The 25,806-nt window shown below is 43.4% G+C and overlaps 1 protein-coding gene across 6 annotated transcripts in view; it reads left to right on the top strand.

The window, feature by feature from the left end:
• LAMA2 (laminin subunit alpha 2) overlaps positions 1-25,806 on the top strand; it is a 1,231,414-nt gene that overhangs the window by 1,101,204 nt on the left and 104,404 nt on the right. For all 6 annotated transcript variants that reach the window (XM_075339908.1, XM_075339907.1, XM_075339906.1 and 3 more), the window contains 6 exons: positions 2,305-2,438; positions 7,747-7,906; positions 8,722-8,846; positions 12,641-12,803; positions 14,876-15,020; positions 23,179-23,317. In XM_075339908.1, coding sequence (XP_075196023.1) covers positions 2,305-2,438; positions 7,747-7,906; positions 8,722-8,846; positions 12,641-12,803; positions 14,876-15,020; positions 23,179-23,317 — 866 coding nt within the window. The remainder of the gene's footprint in view (positions 1-2,304; positions 2,439-7,746; positions 7,907-8,721; positions 8,847-12,640; positions 12,804-14,875; positions 15,021-23,178; positions 23,318-25,806) is intronic.

Genomic DNA, 25,806 nt, shown 5'->3' with positions numbered 1-25,806 from the left:
GTGGATGGCATCACAAAGTATCTACAACAAATCCCCTGCACACATTACGCCCCTTTTTATTTGAGTGTCCGCACGACCCCCGGGTCCGGAGACCCCTCGAGCCACTGCGGATCCGGATCTGAGCAGCTAAGCTGCTGGCATAGGGGCGACACATAAAATTACTTGATAGAATAGTTCCTTTTAAAAGAGCACAACTTATTTTTGTATTTTTCTTCTTTTTTTTCATTTCAAATTGTATCTTAAATAAGGCCATTGTGAAGCATCCATTATCATCCCTACCAAAGTGCCCACACTCTATCAAATACATATATATGATTGTGGGCAGCGTCGGACTGGCTACCGGAGGAATTCTCCAGTAATGCCAGGCCTGGATTCAGTTACCTGCATTGCACTCTTACCTAAACTCCAGAGTGCAGCCTTATCTGAACCGTGAGCGCCGAGTGATTGATTCCCTGGTGATTGCGGTTCAGTTCATGACAGCTGCAGACAGGCAGGGCTGATCTCTGGTGCTCTCACCTGAACTCCGGAGATCAGCCCGGCCTGTCCGCAGCTGTCATGAATGGACCGAAATCACCAGGGAATCAATCACTCAGCACTCGCGGTTCAGTCCTGCAAACTCTGAGATCAGTCCAAGATGCAGGTGATAGCTCTGGAGTGCAAGGCAGGTAACTGAATCCAGGCCTGGCATTACTGTAGATTCCTCTGGTAGCCAGTCCAACGCTGATTGCGGGGCTTAAGGCTAAGACCGCACTTTGCTTTTTACCTGCTTTTTCAACTGCAGCGTTTAATGCCAAAATGGATGTGTTCTGCTTTTCAAGCTTAGTCTATGGGAATTTGGGTTTCTAGACCGCACTATGCAGTTAAAAATGCTGCCTTTTTGTGGCAGAAATGTGGGCAAAAACTCTGCTTTACAGTTCTAAACGCAAATGGCAAAAACAATTGACATGTCAATTGACAATTGACATGACATCCGCAGCATATTCCACAGCCGCACATTCCGCAGCATGGACACAGACAGACACTCCCCATGTCCCATAGGATAACATGGGGAGTGTCTGTACTTGCTGAAACCTGTGGATTTATCTAGAAAATCCAGAAAATCCGCAGATTTTCCGCAGATAAATCTGCAGGTTTAATCTTCCGTGGTCACATAGCCTCAACCCACCAAAACCAGTTTCCTTTTAAATCGGACAGGACACATTTTCCTACAGGCAAGTACCACATTATTGCTAGCAACCTTGTTAGCTTTTATCTTAGAAGCGCGGAGATCCTTAATATTTATAATTTTTGTATCTTCCTTTGTCCTTCCAGGGGATAAACAGCCCCTGCCTTCTACCTGCAGGTCTACAGTCAGATCAATAAAGGTCTTCTTGTATTTCATCCTAGTGTGAGCACTGGTGATTTTTTCTTGATCTATTAAAATTTTAAATATAGTAACCCAATCAATAAACCAATAAACGCCGTAACAAGAAAAAAAAAATCAGAATTCCAAAGATCAGTTTTTTTGGTCACTTCTCCATGAAATAATGCTATAAAGCATAATCTATATTATAAAAATAGATACCACTATCTCATCATGTAAAAAAACCCCAAAACAATCCCTCACAAAGTTTAATAGAAAAAAATGTTACTTGTCTCAAAACCTAAAAAAAAAAAAATTAATATTTTAAAACTTTTTTTCACTTTTGATTGATTTTACCAGTCCCCTTGAAGCCTGTCTAATCGCTTGTGCTGTACAGAGCTATGCTGGCGCACAGCTCGTAACGGCACAATTAATCATCTGTGAATGTCGGCACTCAGCTGGTGTTCACAAAAATTGAGTCATAACATCAACATCTGACCCCTTGCTGTCATTTCAACCCATTGGAACCCTGTGATTGTGTCACAGGGCCGCCTATGTTTGCAGGGCATGGTGCTATCCCCACTGAGGTGTGTTCGATCGCACTGTCAGAGTTTGACGGCATGATTTAATGGGTTAACAGGCATGGGAGGATAGGCCGACATGTCCGGAGAAAGATGTGGGTTCAGCGCGTAAGTCCACATCAAAGGGAGGGACAGGACTAATGACATATCTATACATCGTTGGTTGTGAAGGGGTTAAATAAAATTGCAAAATGGAGATTATGTGATGAATGGTTTACAAATCTTTATTAACAGCTTAAACTAAAAGTTTGTATTGTATGAAAAATATAAATCAAAAAGAATCTATTGTCCCACAAAAATACGAGAATCATTGTTATCTTAACTCTTTAATGTCATACTCTGTATCATCGAACTAATGTGTTATGATATTGCTGTTTGTAGACTGATTTCCTAGCAGTTGAAATGAGAAAAGGAAAGGTGAACTTCTTATGGGATGTAGGATCAGGAGTTGGCCGAGTTGAATATCCTGACCTAAACATCAATGATGAATCTTGGTATAGAGTTGAAGCATCACGGTAAGTGTTACAAATAAAATATCAGTATTATGCAATAAATACAACCAGTCAGATCTGAAACACAAATGGAAGAACAGTGTTTATTTTACTAGTGCGTAATTGTGATCGCTGCTTCCAATCAGTGGCTGCTGATTAGCTGCAGCCAATGCATAACATTGTTTGTGTAAAGAGATTAGAAGCATTGTCTGCGAGGGAAGTATACTTTTTTTTAGTTTATGCAGCATATGGGACAAATAACGGCGTTTTCCAGTTGTTGACAACCCTTTGAACATTTTATGAACAACTTCCTGGATGTGGTCACTCATCGGCAATGTACTATCCATTATCATCAGTTGTAAGCTGACAGCATTGATTGAGCTGCCAAAATACTAGTACTTTAACAGTTCTTAAAATTGTCAAAAATGTTTGAGCACTTGTTTGTGAAAGTTGTTAAAGTTAGAAATGAGTAGATCAGGCAAAAATCAAATTAATCTGTTCGTGTGGATTTTCTCAGAGATATTGATTTACAGAGCAGGTATTCTGAGCAATTTTAATTTTCCTAATTGTGCTCTTGGGTTTATTGCTGGACCTCATAGTATAATACTTATACTCACCTCTCCACTACCCTCTCCAGCCACTCCCTGCCTGCTGTCAGGTCCTCCATGCCTCTGTTGCTGTGAATCTCTGGTATTGTGTTTACTTTAGGATTAGGGTTCTGTACCCCGGAGCATGCATACTGAAGTCTGGGGCCTTCTTGCAGCCGAAAGCCCCAACCTAGGGTTAACACAGGATTGGTGTAACACTAGTCACTACCTTACGGGGTCACATGGGCAGAAAGGTAGTCAGGAGAGCCTGGGTCTGGTAACAGGAGGTCGCATACAATCATAAGGGGTAATCAGGAGTGTAGTCAGGTCCCAATCCGAGAATCAATATACCAGGAGAGCACAGAGTAGTTAAAGGGAGCAAGCAGAGATGTGGTCAAGCAACGGTCCGGGTCAAAGGCAGGAAAACATGACAGGAATAGGGAGCGGGCAGAGAGAAGTTCAATAACAGTCAAGGGACAGGATACAAAGATCAGAATACTAGCACACACACAAACTATGGCAACACAGCTGAGACAGAGAATACAACTGACAGAGTTCTGGGGAGCATGCTCAGTAATGAAGCCTGAGAAATCACCCAGAATATGGAACAGCTGAGTAACCAGCACCTCTCAGAACCAACCTGGACTTCAGTATAGTGACCAAGCTGCTAGTTTAGTATACACCACAGAGCATCTCCAAGTCTGTGAGATACTCTGCACAGAGAATCATGACAATTGGGAGATGTAACTGAGGCAAAGAGAGCATCAGGGGTGGCCAGAGAGGCAAGTGGCGAGGTGAGTATGTATCTTATACTTCTTTGTTTTTATCTTTTCACCACCCTCTATAGTTTAGTAAGATGATGGCCGCACTTTGTCGCCCTTTTGCAGAGCAGATTATAAAAAATGTGTATTTTCCAGAAGGCGGATTTTTGAATAGAATTCAATTTCATTAGAATAAATTTACCCATCTTTAGTCAAAGTCTTTGTGCTCATGATTATGTCACAATTGTTTTCCATAAATATACTCTACGGGAAATCTAATCTGTCCTCTTTATTGAAGTATATGATCTATAGATGCCTTGAACCCACAGATATGAGTGTTAGATTGCTGTGTTTCTGTTATTTCCTTACATTTACATTCAACTCGGGTAGCATATTATGTTCAGTCTGGAAATTTCTGTACTGAAAATCTGTTTCTTCTCTTTCGCTTTCATTGGAGTTATCATAGTCATGGGTGAAAATTGATTATCACTGTAATAAAGCTCACATACAAATCAAGATTTGCCATTAGGCTGAATTTACGGAAAGCTAAGCTTTGTACTAAGATGTGTAATAGGTTTATTTCTTATGCATTTGCTCATCATTCAAACCACAAATGTAGTTTTTGTCTGTGACATCTATTTAGTGCTGTCTTATCATGCTTGTTGGACATTTGCATCAAGTCTTTTAGCTACAAGTGTTGAGTTTGCTTTTTTTATCATTCCTACATGCCACTAATATCAGTCAGCAAAATAGTTAAATTTATGGACAATATAAACATTGGGAAATAATAGACACGTTTGTTAATGGGGCATTATGGCTACTGCTTAAGTGGCCATATGTGTTTATATACCGAAGTACTAATGTAGCAGAGATGCCTCAGTCCTTTAACATAACTTTTCAGCTAAACATTTATCAACAGGCTCAAGAAATCTATGGATGAATATAGCAAAAAAACGTTTCAAGATTGCATACAAAAAAATAATTAATTTTTCTCAACTCACTAAGAATATTCTACACATTTCTCTTCCTTACATCACATTATGGCTGACAACATTTAATCCAATATTTTACTCCAACACGCCTGACCCATTACCTAGAAAAAAACATCAAGGCTGATATGAATAGTGTCCAGCCATGCACAGTAAAAGTAGCATGGATGGAACACCATTCCATTTTTTGCATACGTGGACTTGGGCACGGCTTTCTTTCAAACCTACTGATACTTGATAAAATTGGTACAAACACAACCCTTCAAAAATGGTCACTAAAAATAAAACATTTTGTGCACATTCAAAAATGTAACCTATAAAGGCAGTGGCTATAAGCCCCATGTTAAAGGCAGTGCCAAAAATATTAAAGCATTAGGCCATGTGCACACATTGCGTATTTGGTGAGTTTTTACCTCAGTATTTGTAAGTTAAAACCAGGAGTGGGTAACAATGCAGAAGTGGGGCTCGTGTTTCTATTATACTTTTCCTCTGATTGTTCCTCTCCTGGTTTTGACTTACAAATTCTGAGGTAAAAAACTCCCCAAAAATCATCGCATACAAGTGGTCTTACTGCATTTTACATGTAAGGCCACATATACAGTATTTGGTGAGTTTTTTACCTCAGAATTTGTGAGACAAAACCATAAGAGGAACAACACGAGCACCATGTCTGTGTTATTATCCACTCCTGGTTTTGGCTTACAAATACTGAGGTAAAAATATCACCAAATACTCAATGTGTGCACGTGGCCTAATGCTGCACATCCATTTGCATAGAAAATATAGAGCCCAATAAGGGAAAACACACATTGTGATGTAGCATATTGCAAAAACATGAGGCATATCATTCAGAGTGGTTGGAAAGTTATGAATTTGTAACTATTTTGATCTTGCTTAACCCCTTCACGACCATGGACGGATATATCCGTCATGCAGCGTGTCCCGTTATGCCTTGCCCCCTGCCGCGGGCAGGCGGCGGCGGTTGGCACACAAATCAGCTGTTTTCAACAGCTGACATGTGTGCCTGCTAGCCGCGGGTGGAATCGCTTCCACCCGCGGCCATTAACCCCTTAAATCTCACTGCCAAAGTCTGGCAGCAAGATCTAAATGCGCGCTGCCATGTTTTTTACTTACCGCCGCCCCCACCGGAAGTCACGTGCGTGATCACGTGACTTTCGGTGGTTGCCATCGTAGCACAGGGTCATGTGATGACGCCCGCAGCTATGAAGTTTCACTTTCGTTTTCCCTCGGTCGCGAGCAGAGAGAAACAGAAAGTGACTGAATCTGCTGTTTACAGCTGTATAGCTGTGATCAGCAGATAGATAAAAGCGATCGGATTGGTGATCGCTATAGCCCCCTAGGGGGACTAGTAAAATAAAAAAAAAGTTAAAAAAAAGGAAAAAAAAAACCAAAAAACCTAAAAGTTCAAATCACCTCCCTTTCCCCCCATTGAAAATTAAAGGGTTAAAAAATAAATAAATATACACATATTTGGTATCGCCGCATTCAGAGATGCCCGATCTCTCAAAATATAAAATCAATTAATCTGATTGGTAAACGGCGTAGTGGCAAAAAAAATTCCAAACGACAAAATTACGTTTTTTGGTCGCCGCAAGTTTTACGCAAAAGGCAATAACAGGCGATCAAAACGTAGCATCTGCGCAAAAATTGTACCATTAGAAACGACAGCTCGAGACACAAAAAATAAGCCATCACTGAGCCATGGATCCCAAAAAATGAGAACGCTACGTGTTTCGGAAAATGGCGCAAAACGTGCGGCACTTTTATTGGACAAAGTTGTGAATTTTTTTAATCCCTTAGATACAAGTAAACCTATGCATGTTTGGTGTCTACAAACTCGCACCAACCTCAGGCATCATACCCACACATCAGTTTTACCATATAGTGAACCCCGTGAATAAAACATCCCAAAAACTATTGTGCCATCACACTTTTTTTGCGTTTTTTCCACACTTAGAATTTTTTTGCTGTTTTCCGGTACACCATATGGTAAACGTATAATTTCATTTAAAGTACAGCTTATCTCGCAAAAAACAAGCCCTCATATGGCAAGATTGACGGAAAAATAAAAAAGTTACGGCTCTCGTAAGAAGGGGAGCAAAAAACAAAAACGCAAAAATGGAAAGTGTCCCAGGGCTGAAGGGGTTAAGGCCCTTTCCTTTATAGTATCTGCAGTATATCCTTCTCTATATGTGCACTAAAGCTATAGAAGCATCCAGACATTATCTAAGGCAGTTATTTTATGTGTGTTCCTTTCACAAGGTTGACAGTTATTAACAAAAAAACAATTAAATGTTCAGTTATGCTGCATATAGATAGGCCAACCATGGCTGTCAAATGACCACCAGTTGTCTACATAGCAATGTTTAAAAGCTTTTAAATGGCCTATGTAGACAAGCCAATCTGAATTCTGTACACACAGAAAGATTATTATTGATCTGGAGCAGCCTGTTTAGACTTATCAACCTAAAGGTACTCTCACACGAGCTTATGACTTGGACGAGTGCAATGCGAGAAAATTTCCCATTGCAGTCTGACCAATGTTAGTCAATGAGGGAGAGCAGATGGTCAGCCTTTCTCTCATTCAGATTCTGGATGAGGGAAAAGTCACAGCATGCTGTGTGTCAGCGAGAGCTGTGTCACTCGCACCCATACAAGTCTATGGGTGCAAATGAAACAACGGACTGCACTCGGATGATGTTTGAATGCCGTGCGATAATTTCATCAGTTGACAATGGAGGAGATGGGGAGATTAACCCCTCCCTCTCCTCCGCAGTTTTTACCCTCTCCTCCGTAGCTGTGATACGATTGCAAGATCAGATCACAATTTTTAGCATATTGTATCTGATGCTCTCGTGTGATTCCAGCCTAAAGCTTGGTATCATGCTTAGCAATTATTAAAAAAAATGCAAAATATTGTGATTTAATAAAAAAGGGTATTTCACCATGTGCATCTTTTTCCATTTTTTTGCAGGTCTGGAATCAATGGGACAATTTCGGTGCAGGCATTAGATGGTCCAAAAGCCAGTATTATGCCCAGTATATACAGCTCTACTTCACAACCTGGGTATACTATATTGGATGTTGATGCACATGAACTACTGTTTGTCGGAGGCTTGACAGGACATGTAAAGGTCAGTTAAATATTATGTAGAGTTATTGCAAGTGTATAAAGGAAAATACTCCAAAGCCTTGTTAGCAAAATGTGAGGGAAGACAATTTTGATCTGCACAACATAAACCACTATTTTTTGCTCTCTATTCCTGCTTTGCGAAAGTATAGTGCATTGATATGGAAAACTACCGTCCAATACGTTTGACATGCATGTTCTTCAAAATTTTTTAAGGCATTTTACGGGATAACCTGAAAGCTTGTTGCAGACAATTATATAATAAATGATATCCAGCATGGTTTCATGAATGATAAATCATGTCTAACCAACATGTTGTGTTTCTATGAGAAGTTACATGTAAATCTGGATGTTGGTAATGCAGCTGATGTGATTTATGTAACGTGGGCACAGACCAACTTCACAGCCTGTGGAGGACTTAGTAATCTATCCTCTATGCCTTTGATTAATTAATTCAAACGCAGACTGGCCAGGATAGCATGCTTTCATGGTATCATTATTCTAGCTTGCTCCAACCATTTATAAGGTAAGTGTAGAAGATTCTCAGAGGTTGATTTTTGTTCTTTTTGTGTTTTTTTTTGTTTGTGTTTTTTGTATTCCCTTTCATTTTTTACTGTGACATAGCTGGTGACTGAGCTTTTCAACATATTTTGAACTAATATAAATCTGGTAAATGCTTGGATGGCAAAGGGGCAGCAAATGTTTGCTTTGTGCTGACACATTTCATATTCTTTCCTTGTATGCAGATGTTTGCTTTCTAATCTTTGTAAACTCTCTTTAATTATAACATAATTATCTATTTTATTTTTACAATTGCAGAAGCCTGATGCAGTTAAAACAACAACCTTTACTGGATGCATGGGAGAGACATATTTTGATGGTAAACCAATTGGACTATGGAATTACAGAGAAAAAGAAGGTGACTGCAAAGGATGCAGTGTCAGGTAATTTATGTTATGGAATGTTATCATCTTCATACAATGATGGGTAAAAGGGTAGCAATGTTTTGAACACCATCCACTACAGCATTAAACATGAGAATAGCTTCATTTCATAGACAATCATCTTGGCTATCTCATAAATTTGACTTTAAACTATTTAGCACATAGTTATGCAGATTCTTGTCATGTAATTTCATTGTTACTGTTTTGCTCCTGGTGGTGGAAAAAGCTTTTTCTTCCAGTATACTACAAGTTACAATTTGTTTTCACGTTCCTTATAGCTATTATCTCAGTGTGGTATTACACTGTGTGCAGAATTATTAGGCAAATGAGTATTTTGATCACATGATAATTTTTATACATGTTGTCCTACTCCAAGCTGTATAGACTTGAGAGCCAACTATAAATTAAGTAAATCAGGTGATATGCATCTTTATAATGAGGAGGGGTGTGGTGTAAGGATATCAATTCAACACCCTATATAAGGTGTGCATAATTATTAGGCAACTTCCTTTCCTTTGGCAACTTGGGTCAGAAAAGAGATTTGACGGGCTCTGATAAGTCCAAAATTGTGAGATGTCTTGCAGAGGGATGCAGCAGTCTTGAAATTGCCAAACTTTTGAAGCATGATCACCGAACAATCAAGCGTTTCATGGCAAATATCCAACAGGGTCGCAAGAAGCATGTTGGGCAAAAAAGGCACAAAATAACTGCCCATGAATTGAGGAAAATTAAGCGTGAAGCTGCCAAGATGCCATTTGCCACCAGTTTGGCCATATTTCAGAGCTGCAACATTACTGGAGTATCAAAAAGCACAAGGTGTGTGATGAAATGAGGGTGACTCTTGATGGGCCAGATTGATGGGCCAGAGGCTGTATCAGTAAAGGGCAGTGAGCTCCACTCCAACTCAGATGCCAGCAAGGTGGAGGTGGGGTACTGGTATGGGCTGGTCTCATCAAAGATGAACTTGTGGGACCTTTTTGGGTTGAGGATGGAGTGAAGCTCAACTCCCAGACCTACTGCCAGTTTCTGGAAGACAACTACTTCAAGCAGTGGTACAGGAAGAAGTCGGTATCGTTCAAGAAAACCATGATTTTCATGCAGGACAATGCTCCATCACATGCATCCAACTACTCCACAGCGTGGCTGGCCAGTAAAGGTCTAAAAGATGAAAAAATAATGACATGGCCCCCTTGTTCACCTGATCTGAACCCCATAGAGAACCTGTGGTCCCTCATAAATTGTAAGATCTACAGGGAGGGAAAACAGTACACCTCTCGGAACAGTGTCTGGGAGGCTGGGATGGCTGGTGCACGCAATGTTGATCGTAAACAGATCAAGCAAGTGACAGAATCTATGGATGGTAGGCTGTTGAGTGTCATCATAAAGAAAGGTGGCTATATTGGTCACTAATTTTTTGGGGTTTAGTTTTTGCATGTCAGAAATGTTTATTTCTAAATTTTGTGCGGTTATATTGGTTTACCTGGTGAAAATAAACAAGTGAGATGGGAATATATTTGGTTTTTATTAAGTTGCCTAATAATTCTGCACAGTAATAGTTAACTGCACAAACAGATATCCTCCTAAGCTAGCCAAATCTAAAAAAAAAAAAAAAACACTTAAAAAAAAACCTCCAACTTCCAAAAATATTAAGCTTTGATATTTATATTGAGTCTTTCGGGTTGATTGAGAACATAGTTGTTGATTAATAATAAAAAAAATCCCCTAAAATACCACTTGCCTAATAATTCTGTACACGGTGTAGTTTGATTCCCAAGAGAAAGGTCCCTGGTTCAAAAACTGCATCATGTCAGTGCCCTGACAGTTGAAAGGATATGAAATGAAGTCCGTCCATCCATCCATTCAGAAGCTTAGCGGTGGATGTCCAGTCAAAATATCAGAGTGAACAAGTCGGCTCATCACAAGGTTTATCAGTTCTGGAGTGACAAACAGGACAATAGAGTTGGCTCGTATGCTTCATAATAGTGAGGTCACGAACGTCCATGCAAGTACTGTGCAATGCACATTGCACAAATCTGGAATGGTGGCCCAAAAAAAGCTGAAGAAACCTCAACTTCAATATGACCATAAGAAGCATCTGCTCAAGTTAGCAAAAAAATTCAAAAAGACGACATTAGAAAATTTAAAATGGGTGATTTGAAGTAATGGAATGAAAGTTAATAAACTAGACTTTGATAGTTGCAATTGGGTCTGGAAGAAACAAGGGAAAAAGGGGCTGAGAAATTGAAGGAACTGTTAAGTTTGGTGTTGGAAATCTGATGATGTGAGGTTGTTTCACAGCCAATTGTGCTGGATAGTTGACCTGGCTTGATGGTGGTCTCAATGCTGAGCTATATGTGAGTATCCTACAAAACAAGTTACTTCGTACACCCAAGTTCTATGGCTGTGACAAGAATGAGCAGCAGAACAACGACCCAAATCATACTGTAGGTTGAAATTAGCGAAGGAAGGGTTAAATGACAATGAAGTAGAGGTGCTGCATTGGCTCCCACAGTTCTCATACCTCAATCCAATTGAACACTTGTGGGTAGAGTTGAAGAAAAAGCTGTACATGTACGCAAGTGGGTCGACCAGTGTGCACCAACATTGGGATTGTGTAGAGGAGACCTGGGATCAGATTTCGGTCGAGACATGCTTGAATCTGATTGAGAACATGCCCAGAACTCTTCAGGCAGTGTTAAAAGCCACCAAGGGTGGATTTACAAAATATTAACAAATTAATAAGAATAAAAATGTAGATTTTTAGGAGCAAATCAGTAACAATGCAGGGACATGAGAAGAAACTGCATAACTAATCATATGCTAAATAGTTTCAAGTAAAAATTTATGTATGAGATAGCCAAGATGATTGTCTATAAAATTATGCTTGTCTCACATTTGAAGCTACAGTGAGATGATGAGATATATAAGGAAAAGTAAAGTATGAAGTCAAAAGTTCAACATTATTACCCTTTTGCTTGTCAGTGTAGTCCAAGATTATAATGAAGACAGTGCGACCTACTGCTGTATGCATTGCGGTAATGGAAAAAATTGTATCGTGAATAGATTATAGCAATTTTACTGCGAATGCCTAATGCAAAGATAGCAAATCTGTGTAATATATTGTACATAACTCACCAATAATAAATCACCCACAGCGTTTTATGATTTCACACTGTAGATATGTGATAAATGAAATTTTTTTCTCATGCTGTATGACATGGAGATATTTTTTTCATGAGTGAATACAGTGCAAAGTTTGAGTGTCAGTTACCTGATCTGTTTCATGTACCAAAGAAAATGCATTAAAATGGTTGTCCAAGATTAAAAAAAGAATGCACCTGTTCGTAGGTTGTGAATAGTATTGCAATTCAACCTCATTCACTTATTAACTTTAATAGGACACTGCACATTAGCAGATGCAGCACTGACTATGGAAAAAGACAGCAGCATTTTTACTATCCTAGAATATCCGTAATGATATAGAATGATATAATGATATTAATAATAAATAATAATAAAAATAATGATCCAAATAAAAGTATCACGTCAAAATTTTCAGTTTTATTGTTCATCATTGAATTGATTATCATAAATTGGATTTTACTTACATAATATAATTATTTACTAGTGATGGTTCAAAATGTTGGTATCTCACAATAACAGATTTAGCTTGGGCACCCTGGTGCTCTCTGTCCTCTTATAGTCCCATAATTACATCCAATAATGTGGGAATCTGGATACTGATTCTATGTAAATGTTCTGTCTTCTGTAAGATTTACATTCCTTGCTTATAGCCCACAGATGGCTGATAGTGAAGGTACTGTCCAGTTTGATGGAGATGGATATGCAATGGTCAGCCGCCCCGTTCGTTGGAACCCCAATATTTCCACAATAATGTTCAAATTTAAAACATTTTCCTCAAATGCCTTGCTTATGTACCTGGCCACAAGTGACTTGGTAAGACATTTATGTTCTATTATTTAACAGCATATGAATACAGTATGTCTCATTGGAAGTTTTGCAACATATCTTCTTTAGGGTCTGTTGGTCCAGTAAAAAGCTAATTATAGGCCTAATGCTGGGATTATTCAGAGCCAGGTGTTATTCCCAAGATAAATCATTACTAGTGTTGAGCAGACCCGGATTTTTCACTATCCGCTCAACTCTAATCATTACTGACTGATCATTACCCCAATAAAGTCAGGTAATGTAATAGAATAAGGGCATACTTAAAACATCAGTTTCCTTTTTTCTATTTTCTGCCATACATTTCGCTTCTGTTTTTAAAAACTGAAAAGCTGGTAAACTTTCTGAACTTTCCCCTTGTCACTTACCAATTGATTTGTTAAACACAAATGAAATATTGACATTTTGAGTGTTCCATCAGCTTTTAGTGGATTGCCAAAGATTAGGGGTGGGAAATCAATTTTCACATGAGAGACTGTGACTGTTGTGGAGGACCAAACTCACAAACCATACGTAAAGGGAACCTGTCACATGGAAAAATGCTATTACCTGCAGATATGGGGTTAATCTGAAGGTTAACAGCATTCTGAACCTGACTGGTGCCTGCACATTAAGCCCTGCTGCCCTGAGGAAATTAACTTTAGTCCTCCCAGCAGCATTCCAGTTTCAGTAACAGTGCAGTGCCGTTGTGGGTTCACTCATCACTCTGTCAGTCATCACACTAACTGACAGCTTCCTCTGAGGCTGAACAGCTGTCAATGAGTGCATTGGAGTGCATTGGAGACAGTCTTCTCCATATACTGAGTGGTGACTGAACTCCCGCCAGTGCCGCCCCCGTGACTGAATCCACAATTCTGCCTGTATGAATAAAATTAATTTCCTCTTGGCAGCAGGCTTTAATGTGCAGGTGCTGGGCATGTTCAGAAATATATTAATCTGCAGATTAACCCAATATCTGCCGGTTAATAGCATTTTTCCTTGTGACAGGCTCCCTTTTAATTCTGCTTATAACATCGATACATAGAAAAAAGAAAAAAGACTTAGGTCCTTCAAGTTCAACCTTCCAATTACTTGTTTATTTTTATTGTTGTATATTAATTTGTATTACTTAATATTTAGAAGAATTAAGTCTGTTGACTAGCTGCTACTGTTAATACGTGCTATGATAATGCTTATTATAACATGCATTTTTAAACACAGTATAATATCCCCATTACACACCCAACAAATTATGATGTCCTCCTCACATATCATGATGTCCCTACACAGCCCTTCACACAGTGTGATGTTTCCATTAAGCTCCTTACACAAATTATGTCCCATCACATAGTATGATGTCCCCAAAAAGTCCTTCACACAATATGATGTCCCCAGACATATTTTAATATGTATTCTTACTTATAATATATCACAAATATCTTATTTACCACTTTTTGAAAAGTTTATAAAAACAGTTAACCATATTGCTCCTGTCATACAGCCCTTTTACCTTGATCAACAGCTCCAAATATAATATAATGCCCCAACAATCCCCCACACAGTATGACATAGTCTTTGTGCAGAAAGTTATCAATTAAGACAACAACAGCCATAACATTTGTATGGCTAGGTGTCCAAAGGCTACATCTGTAGTCTGTTGTAGATCTCGTGAAAGTCTTATATCAAAGATAAGTAGCCGAACAGAGATCCACACATATACTCAACATTCATACCTAATATAATTTGATGTAGCCAGTGTTAGGGCAAATGACATTACTATATACAGTATTTGTGATTGTACTGAACTTGATTTGTTTTATTTGAATTTACACTATATCAATCCTATTTATATTTGCTTTTGTAACCTTGATTTGTGCTTTCTTTGTAAAAAATCAATTTATTAGATCTTTCACTGTTATATTAAAATTCACTTTTCGTGAATCATATTTACAGCCAGTGTCAGACATTCCCTATTAATATGCTGTATGTTTTCATTCTCTTCAGAGCAGAATTTGTTATGCGAAAGAGCTATAAAAGATATATGCGCTGCTGCTTTACTTCTGTGCTATTTGTTTTTTTAACAGAAAGATTTCATGAGTGTCGAGCTGAGTGATGGGCGTATAAAAGTTAGCTATGATCTGGGATCGGGGACTGCCTCCACAGTTACTAACAAGAATCATAATGATGGGAAATGGAAATCTTTCACCCTGTCTAGAATACAGAAACAAGGTATGCAAAATCATGCATTTCTTCATGTGGGGCCTATTTACAGCTGATGCAAAGGTTTTTCCTAAGGTTAGCTGAAAGTTAGATATTCGCATCTCCGCTCAAAGCAAGATGGGGCTCTGCAGAGCTCAATTCCTTTGTTCCAATTTCAAAGATAACTAATTTGTGTTTTTCCCAAATGTTTGGTTCTACTAAACAATCCTTGTATAGCCAAGTGATTTTTAGATAGATACTATGAACATATTTGTATAAATCTGATATTAAAATAGTTAAGAACATATATTACTTCTTATAGTCCAATGCCATTCAAAAGTCTACTTTAAGAGAAGTTGCACATGATCTTCCCATTGAAAAGGGAGAAGGTGGCCCATATTGCTAGTATAAATGCATTTTTGATGTTAAAAGGGTTTTCAGGATTAAAAAAACATGGCTGCTTTTGTGGCGCCCCTGAGGCTTCCGTCGCCACAGGTCATTGCACCCCATCAGCGGTGTGATGCCCCATTCTGGGAGAGGAAGAGAGTGAACTCCGGTCCCCTGGTAAATTCACACTACACCCATTGCTAGGGACACACAGGACCAGGGAAAGTGGCAGGCAACCCTCCCATGCTGCATGCTGAGAGGGGCTGTAAGACCCATCCCTGCTCCCATAGGGTGGTAGCTTAGCAACTGGGGAGGTGGGAGGAGCCACCAGAGAGCAGATAGAGAAAGGAAGGTCAAGTTAGTTTCAGTTTACCTCAGGGAGTGAAAGAGTGAGGAGCCAGCATGTAGTTGGAGAAGAAGAACGAGAGAAAGGAGGGAGGAGGAGGCCTGCTGGGGGCAGGCAAGGAGAAAGAAAGAAGAGAAGGAAAGAAAGGGTCGCAGGGCCGCGGGTAGTCCTGTAGGTACCACGAGCTGTCCTTGTTGGGTACCGAAGCCGAGGGCCCAGAGGCGCTACGAGTAGCTGCAGGCTGCGGTGGCCTGGTCCACAGTGACATCGGTGGAGTGATTAGCTGCGACAGGGGACGGTCCCTAGAGACTGGAGGAGTGAAAAGACAATCTCCAGACAGTAAAAACCGAGGCCCAGGGAATTGCAAGCTCCCAGGGCCAGAACCCAGAGCAGACCTTCAGAAAAGGGGTAATCAGCCGACAGGTGACCCCCCAGCCTGGAGGCTGTAATGGAGGCCAAGCCAAGTCCATCTAACTAAGGCAAGGCTAGTGAAGACAGCAGAGAAAGAGACACTAAGAGAGAGAGGGTACCGGATTTCACACTCTGAATCACCCAGAAGACGGAGGTCCCTGACAGCGGTCCCAGCAGTCCAAGGGTCCTGCCTGCCCTGACAAGAACTGTGAGTAAAAGAACTTGAACTGCACCTCTGAAGTGGCCTCAGTTATTTCATCTGCATAGACATTCACAAGCACCAACTGTGCCCCGGGCATTGCTCCACCTGTGGGGAGCAGTACTACCATTGCTGCCATAATATCATCCCGGAGGCCTCACACAGCAGCGGCGGCTTATTAGCCGCATACCACAGGTGGCGTCACGAACACAAACTTAAAGTCATCAGCCACATATTATACTGACTCCCACCAGGGCCACGGAGCCGGGCCCAGCCACCACTGACTACCACCGGACTAGTCCGGCCCGGCACCGGGTGTCCCATAGCCCTGGGGTGGGCGAGTCAACTTTGGCGTCACGAACAGGATTTCGTGCCCGGTCTAACCGGGTACTGTGCGCCTGAAGAACCGTGTGACAGACTGTGTACTTTACTGAGAAACCACCGCCATTAGCGCTGCTGAGAGCGGGAAGAAGGGGGGCGTGCAAGAAGAAAGGGCGCGAAGAGAAGCCCCGCCCCCTTGTCCAAGAAAAGCGCGCGAAGCGGTGCCCGCCATAGAAGGCGGAGGAAGAAAAGATGGCGCGTGAAGAAGCTAAAAGGATGGACGCCGAGCAACGAGCGGCCAGAGGAGGAGTGGCCGAGCCGGGACACGCACCTCAGAACCGGGTTGTGTCCTGCGTCCTGGAGAGCGGAGAAGATCCAGCAGCCGCTGCAGAGCCGGGTAAAGAGAGTGACACCCCCAGCCGGCGGAACCCGGATTGCCAGGTGGGGTTCCTGCCCGGTCCTCCTGCAGGCGCGCGTGCCACGACCGCAGCTCCGATACCAGCACCCTGCAGCAAGACAGCGACCACCAGAACACCGGAGATGCTACTGAGGGGTGAGTCATTTAATGCCCCTGCCAGCGCGAGAGCCTCAACCCCCGCTGCCATGCCCGCGGTCCCTGGAGGGACGCCCGGCACGGCGACGCCGATCCGGGCCGCAGCTACGCCAAGTGCGGCCCGCCAAGATCTCACCGCCGGAGCGACACCCATCCACACCGCAGCAGCGACTCCAACCCAGGCCGCCGCCATGCCAGGCGCGGCCCGCCAAGACAAGGAGGCAGCCCCGGAAGAGCCAGAGTGGCGCCGTATGGCTGGTAACCCCCTGCAAGCCAGCAGCCTCGCGCCAGCCAGTAACCCTATGCAAGCCAGCAGCACTACCTCAGAGCAGGCCCAGGCCGCAGCATCTTGCAGCAGGCCTGCTACAGCCACGCAGGAGACGCAGACTGTGCTGACCGCTGTCTACCTGCTGCCGGGTGGGGAGCCGGAGAAGAATCCCTACATGTAAAGAAGTAAGGAGTTGCTGAACTGTATATAGCCCCTGTCTGCCCCTTATTCTTTTCGAAGATGACACCCTTTCCTGCTGTACTGCCCCTGATGCTTTTTGAAGACGTCACCCCCATGTTATGTCCTACCAGGCCTCTGGACTTAGTGGCTGGTATGTTGTGTATGTGTCTTATGTAACCAGGCCATTGGACTTAATGGCTGGTCGATTGTCCCATTATTGTTTGATTGAAAGAAACGAACTGCCGGGCTACTGGACTTGTAGTAGCCAAAGATGTAATTAGTTGCACCCGTTGTGCCCCCTACCAGAATTATGGGGGATTTGCCTGAACCGTGCAATGGACTGGAAGTGCACACATAGTTTCTTTATAAGAAGTTTGCAACGTTCATGATATGTGCCTCCCATAAAGGGAAGAAATGTTTTACAGTTTATGTTATTGCATACCAAAAATGTTTTGCAGTTCTCCATATGTTTTTGTTGTTTTTCAGCCCGAGGACGTGCTGGGATTTGCTGTGGGGGAGTGTGGCGCCCCTGAGGCTTCCGTCGCCACAGGTCATTGCACCCCATCAGCGGTGTGATGCCCCATTCTGGGAGAGGAAGAGAGTGAACTCCGGTCCCCTGGTAAATTCACACTACACCCATTGCTAGGGACACACAGGACCAGGGAAAGTGGCAGGCAACCCTCCCATGCTGCATGCTGAGAGGGGCTGTAAGACCCATCCCTGCTCCCATAGGGTGGTAGCTTAGCAACTGGGGAGGTGGGAGGAGCCACCAGAGAGCAGATAGAGAAAGGAAGGTCAAGTTAGTTTCAGTTTACCTCAGGGAGTGAAAGAGTGAGGAGCCAGCATGTAGTTGGAGAAGAAGAACGAGAGAAAGGAGGGAGGAGGAGGCCTGCTGGGGGCAGGCAAGGAGAAAGAAAGAAGAGAAGGAAAGAAAGGGTCGCAGGGCCGCGGGTAGTCCTGTAGGTACCACGAGCTGTCCTTGTTGGGTACCGAAGCCGAGGGCCCAGAGGCGCTACGAGTAGCTGCAGGCTGCGGTGGCCTGGTCCACAGTGACATCGGTGGAGTGATTAGCTGCGACAGGGGACGGTCCCTAGAGACTGGAGGAGTGAAAAGACAATCTCCAGACAGTAAAAACCGAGGCCCAGGGAATTGCAAGCTCCCAGGGCCAGAACCCAGAGCAGACCTTCAGAAAAGGGGTAATCAGCCGACAGGTGACCCCCCAGCCTGGAGGCTGTAATGGAGGCCAAGCCAAGTCCATCTAACTAAGGCAAGGCTAGTGAAGACAGCAGAGAAAGAGACACTAAGAGAGAGAGGGTACCGGATTTCACACTCTGAATCACCCAGAAGACGGAGGTCCCTGACAGCGGTCCCAGCAGTCCAAGGGTCCTGCCTGCCCTGACAAGAACTGTGAGTAAAAGAACTTGAACTGCACCTCTGAAGTGGCCTCAGTTATTTCATCTGCATAGACATTCACAAGCACCAACTGTGCCCCGGGCATTGCTCCACCTGTGGGGAGCAGTACTACCATTGCTGCCATAATATCATCCCGGAGGCCTCACACAGCAGCGGCGGCTTATTAGCCGCATACCACAGGTGGCGTCACGAACACAAACTTAAAGTCATCAGCCACATATTATACTGACTCCCACCAGGGCCACGGAGCCGGGCCCAGCCACCACTGACTACCACCGGACTAGTCCGGCCCGGCACCGGGTGTCCCATAGCCCTGGGGTGGGCGAGTCACTTTCTTATAAAAAATAGTCCTAATCTGTCTGTAGATTGTGTGTGATTTTGAGGCTCAGACTTGAATGGGTTTTGAAAGGTTTGAGGCTCAGACTTCATTACAGTTGCTCTACAAAACCTATCAAAACCCATTGAAAGGCATGAAATTGTTTCTTTCCAATATCTACCATTTTTTTCTCTAACGCTGAACAACTTATTTAAGTAGGGAGCACTTCAATCAATGTTAATATTAAAGGTTTTAACCACTACTAGGACAAAGCCTTCTCATCCCCCATATTTGACCCCAAAAAAGTTTAAACTCACCTACCATGTCGGTGCGTTTTCCTCGGATTTGTCGTTCACATTCCTGGGCCTCACGTGAGGTTGCAATATCATGCTATCACAACAGGCTTCCCTCTTCCCTTCATTCTGCCATTTAAGTAATTAATAAAGAGTGAGAGACCAGCCACAGAGCTCACTTTTTGTGGATTACTCATATGTATGAAGGTGAGGGGAGAGAAGCCGTGATGAATGGGCATGGGAAACTCAGCATGTGACATTTTCACGTGAACCTTGAGAACTTAAGTAGCAGGACCACTGGAACCATGCTGGCAGCTAAAGTGTAAGTATAAGCTTTTTTATTTTAATGGTGCCAAACATGGGGAATGTGAAAGGGTTGTTCAAGTAGTGGACAAGCCCTTTAAAATTAATACCCTTCTGTAACATGGAAGAATAAAAGAAATAAAAAAACAACAATAATTCTGGCTAAAGTTCTGGCTCTGGTCTTCACCCCGTTCTACTTGTCCCATGTATTTCCAATAAGATGGAGAAATATACATGGCAGTTTCATCCAATGACTACCATTAAGACAATAATTCACTAAAAATTTAGTAATACGGTAAATATACAAAACTGGAGAAGGACTATCAGGATAAGAATCTCAGTGGTTAGTGTACTGTAAAGTATGTTCCATTTTTGATTCTAGGAAAGTTGTTTGATACAATGACAGTAAATGTAACCATATTATAGAATTATTTTTATTTCCTTTTGATCAGCTTGGTTAAGGGGGTTGTCCACTACTTTTACATATCCTTAGGATAGTGTCACAGAATGTAGTGAAGGTAACAGGGAAAAGGGCACCTGGACTGACCCTCAGGCTAGGGGACCCTAGCTATCCCTAATCCAAGAATTTCCTCTGAAGGTAAGGACATCCAGGCTGCCACCCAGGCCCTGCTCCTAACCAGCCCTGATCTAGTTCCCCCTCTCTCCCTACCCCAGGGGAGGACTGGCATCAGAGTGGTAGCCCTACAGAAAATTGCCAAACAGCGGGAAAATCAAAACTCAATCGCACTGCATTTAAACACAGAGGTATAAGGCAACAAATGGTAAAGAGGGAAAACCAAGCAGGAAATAAACTGCAAGACAAAGGGTAGATCCACAACAACAGCAAGCATACAGCAAAACTTGCACCAGCAGCTACGAATGACTCCCTCTCTCCACAGCAGGACTTGGTAGAATGAGATTCTATCAACTGCCAGGAAGAAGTGGCTGATGGGCCTTTTAACACCTTCCTGACCTAGGATGCAACAGTACAGCCAAAATAATGAAAGGGTGATCACGCTGGCTGCTGCATTGACCCATCTGCAATCCCCACAGATGTCTGATAATATTAGAACAGCAGACGTCTGCAGCAGACACAATCCACCCATGCTTATTAACCCCTTAAATTGAGCTGTCAAAATGTGACAGCGTGATTTAAATGACCGCGGCAGGAAAATTGCCTTTTCCCACCTCCATTAGAGACCCCATGACTCGATCACAGGAAGCCGATGGTTGCCATGGTAGCGACAGGTCATCTGATGACTCCTGTTGCTATAATGATGTACTTCCTGTTATAGGTGACAGAGCACCGGCTGTAACAAGAATGCAGCATTTCTGCTGATCAGAGCGGTGCTGCTCTGATCAGCAAAAATGAATGCATTATCAGACTGCTGATCCTTATAGCCCCCTAAGGGAACTAGTAAAATAAAAAAAAGTAAAAAAAGTTTTGAAAAATTAAAAAAAACCTAAAAGTTCATATCACCCCGCCTTTTGCCCCATTGAAAATAAAAGGGTTAAAAAATATATATATAGATATATATATATATATGTAGCACCCCTGGGGCTTCAGTTGCCACAGAGCATTGCACCTGATTTAAGGTGCAATGCTGCACCCGGATCCAGAGGCGGTCGGTACCGGTTTCACCACTTACACACTCAAATACACAACCAGGTTGCCCTCCCCAATGTGGACCGGGCTACTCTAGGGTCTTAAGGTTGCCTTCAAACATGGGGGGCACCACCCACTAGTGACAGGGACCCATGGGAGGCGCGGCCACTTAGGGGGAGTTAGGAACCAACACAACAGTTGGGGAGTTCTCCAGCAGGAGAGGAAAGGAGCAGACGTGACTCATCGGTGCTCTGGTGGGACACATTGCTCCCTCGGAACCGGCGCCACACGCAGGGTGCAGGACCCTACAGAAGATCATTTTCCAAGTTGGCTTTCCAGAATCTGCCGGGACAGGGAGGTTCCAAGCTTCCCTGGCCAAAAAGAGCCCAAAAGCACAATGACAGATAGGAGCTGGGGCCTTGGACAGCACCAGGCCCCATTGCAGAGCCATGGCAACTGCAAATAGGGACAACAGTAATACTCGAGATGGACTGGGGTCCCCAAGTAGCTTTAAGCCATGGGGATCCAACACACAAAGTGCTGGGAGGAAGGGGCCTACCGAGTACCACTCTGGACTGACCTCTGAAGGAATTCAGGTTTGACGGAGCCCATCACAGCAGGTGACCAGTACTATTCGGGCGAGTGGCACAAAAAGTGAGTAAAGACACCTGGAACCGCAGCCACTGACTCGGACTCTTATTACCGCCACTGCTGCCCTGCGCCTTGGCGCCAAAAGGCCGTCGCCATCACTACATCATCTCCGAGGCCCGCTCCACCTGTGGCAGCAATACCATCTCTGGCTGCTACTACCATCCGCCCCGGAGGACAGCGACAGCAGCGGCGGCTAATCCTTGGCCGCATACCACAGGTGGCATCACGACATTCATCCTACTACTACCCCCATCATCTTCCCTCTTTATTTGGTGTAAACCTTGGGGCACGCAGCCGGGCAGGCCACCGCGACATCCCAGATCATCACACCAGCCTGGTGACGATTAATGTAGGTACGAGATCCCCTGTGCCTGACAAACCCCTGCCCCCCGGATGCAACATTTAAACACATTTGGTATCACCACTTTTAGAAATGTCTGATCTCACAAAACATAAAAACAATTAATCTGATTGATTAACCCTTGCTGTGCCAACTGAAAGCAAAGTACATTTAATTTTAGCCTCCAGAGTAGGGAGAAAGCTCAAATAGTAGAACTGTCACAAATAACTCCACGGCGAGAGATAATAGTGACAGATAGATCATCAATGTCTGACTGGCCCAACTCCCTGCACTCCCGCCGAACAGCTATTTTCGGTGCCGGGCCATGGCCAGGCACTGCACATCTACTTCCCATTCAAATCAATAGGATGCATACATGCAGTACCCATTTATGGCCGCTATCAGAAGACAAAGCAGCTCCTCAATTGAGCATATCCGCCACTGTCACTGCCGACAACTAGAACAGTTGGTGGTTCAGCCATTGATGACCTATCATTAGTAAAGGCCATCAATGTAAAAGTAGTGGACAACCTCTTTACTTGATGTCTTAGTTCTAGTCAATCACTTAATTATTATTTCTAATGTAATTATTATTTTTCAGCCAATTTCTCCATTGTGGACATAGATACAAATGAGGAGGAAAAAATAACTGCTACATCAACAGGAAGTAATTTTGGCCTTAACCTAAAATCCGATGAGAAGATCTATTTTGGTGGTATTCCTGGATTAAGCAGTTTAAGGTAATGTCTACAATTTGTTGTCACAAAACCTGCAGCCTTAGGCTAAGTTCACATTTCCGCTAAAATGTATCAGTCACAATCCGCTGCTCATACAAGTCTATGGGAGCAACGGAATCCGCTAAACGGATTCCGTTGCTCCCATAGACTTGTATGAGCAGCGGATTGTGACTGATGATGCTGCGTTGCACCCTCCGCCCGACTGATCAGTCGTGGAACGACTGACCGCCGGGCGGGAGGAACGCAGCATGTAACGTTTTTTGAGCAGCGAGATCCGTCGGATTTCGCTGTGCATGCTCTCTGGCTCCCTGCACACGTCACCAGCTTTGGTTGGTTACCCAATATTTACCCTGGTTACGGTGCAAGGAGCCAGCGCTAAGCGGAGTAGGCCCGTAACCAAGGTAAATATCGGGTAACCAAGGTAAACATCGGGTGCTTTGCTACCCGATATTTAGTCTGGTTACGTGTGCAGGGAGGCCGACACTTCCCCGCTTGGCCCCACCCCCTCCCGCACATGTGTGTACACACACTCACTCACACACACATACACTCACCTGTCCCCAGCCATGCAGACCGCAGCACTGCCACTGACATCCTCAGCGCCTGGCCCCGCCCCCCGCTCGGCTCCGCCCCCCACTTGGCTCTGCCCCCTCCCGCACTTTGCATGTGCACACACACACATACATACATACATACATACATACATACATGCACACACACACACACACATACACTCACCTGTCCGCAGCCATGCAGACCGCAGCACTGCCACTGACATCCTCAGCGCCTGGCCCTGCCCCCCACTCGGCTCCACCCCCCACTCGGCTCCGCCCCCTCCCGCACTTTGCATGTGCACACACACACATACATACATACATACATACATGCACACACACACACACACACACACACATACACTCACCTGTCCCCAGCCATGCAGACCGCAGCACTGCCACTGACATCCTCAGCGCCTGGCCCCGCCCCCCACTCAGCTCCGCCCCCTCCCGCATTCAGCATGTGAATACACACACACACACACTCACAGACACACACACTCACAGACACACACACACTCACCTGTCCTGCAGTCCCTGCGGCACTGATGTCCTCAGTGCTACGGCCCCGCTCAGCTCCCCCCCCCCTGAACTCCGCCCCCGCACACAACGGAATCCGACAAAGAATTCTGTTCTTTGTCATCCATTGTACAGCGTTGAACAGCGCATCAGTCACATGCGTCAAGCGACACATGTGACTGATACAAAACAACGGAAATGTGAACTTAGCCTTACAGGGATTGTGAAAAGTCACTTCTTTATGCTCTATTAAAGTATAAAGATTTTTTGGAGAGGAGGGAACAGCTTCAACTTGACCATGTATTTCAGTGAGTTTGCATTTAGAGAAGGAACTGTCCATGAAGATATGTTGTTCTTTGCAAAACAATATGAAAATGATAAGTACCAAATATGCTGCAAACAAGTTTTCAAAAGTTAACCCAAGCTCATATCATATGGAAACATTGTGTTCATATGGATTTTAATATCAAAATTTATCATTTTCCATGGCACTACAGTTAACTTGATTGCAGCTCAAGAGCAAATATACCGTAGGTCTGCTTCATGTACACATTTCTTCTTCTCATGGAAATCTTACCTTACATTGACATATCACTAGTGATGATTGAACACTTCCATGATTGGATACTCGATACTCGTTAAGAGCAGTTCAGTTGGATGCTCGGATGAGAGCAATTCGAGCACCCGAGTAAAATGAAAATTAATGGCAGACTACAGAATTTTCATATAAAGTCTTCCAGAAAAATTACTCTAGCCCCCATTTGACATCCATTGTACTGGGGTGATCGAGATATGCTCATCAGAGCATCCAATTGCTTTTAACAAGTACTGATCACCTGAGCAAGGTAGTGCTTACTCATCACTAATGATCGGTAATGATGAGCGAGTGTGCTTACCACTGCTCGATATTCGATCGAGCATTGGGGTGCTCGTGTACGCTTGGTACTAAGATGAGTATTGCGGACGCTCAGATGTTTCCTTCATGAATGATCTGACACAAAGAGTCAATTCACATTAGTAAATGGTGGAACACAGCACTCTATTGAAAGCTGTTTCCAGTCTCTGAATGGAACTCACTGGGTGTAAAAACAATATGTTCAGATGCTGTCTGTTAAAAAAAAAAGTAAAACACAACTCACCCTCCCCAGGAAATGCTCTTTTTATGGCTGGTTGTATGTGGGTGGAGAGCCATACTGCTACATAATTGACACTCAATATACTCGATATATAAGTTGAGCCCATCAGAGTGTTCAACCTACTTAACTCAAGTAAAGAGCATTGAAGCACTTCTGTGCTCGCTCATCATTAATAGTCACCTCACATTAAAGGGGTTGTCCTCTGTTAGTCAACCACTTTTCCCTCCATATGTTTGGCCCCATTAAAATAAAAAAGTTTATACAGACCTCCCGTGCCAATGCT

This window comes from Anomaloglossus baeobatrachus, chromosome 3, assembly GCF_048569485.1.
Source record: "Anomaloglossus baeobatrachus isolate aAnoBae1 chromosome 3, aAnoBae1.hap1, whole genome shotgun sequence".
Lineage (NCBI taxonomy): Eukaryota > Metazoa > Chordata > Amphibia > Anura > Aromobatidae > Anomaloglossus > Anomaloglossus baeobatrachus.
Note: the sequence above shows the minus strand (reverse complement) of the source record. Positions and strands in the feature narration are given on the sequence as shown.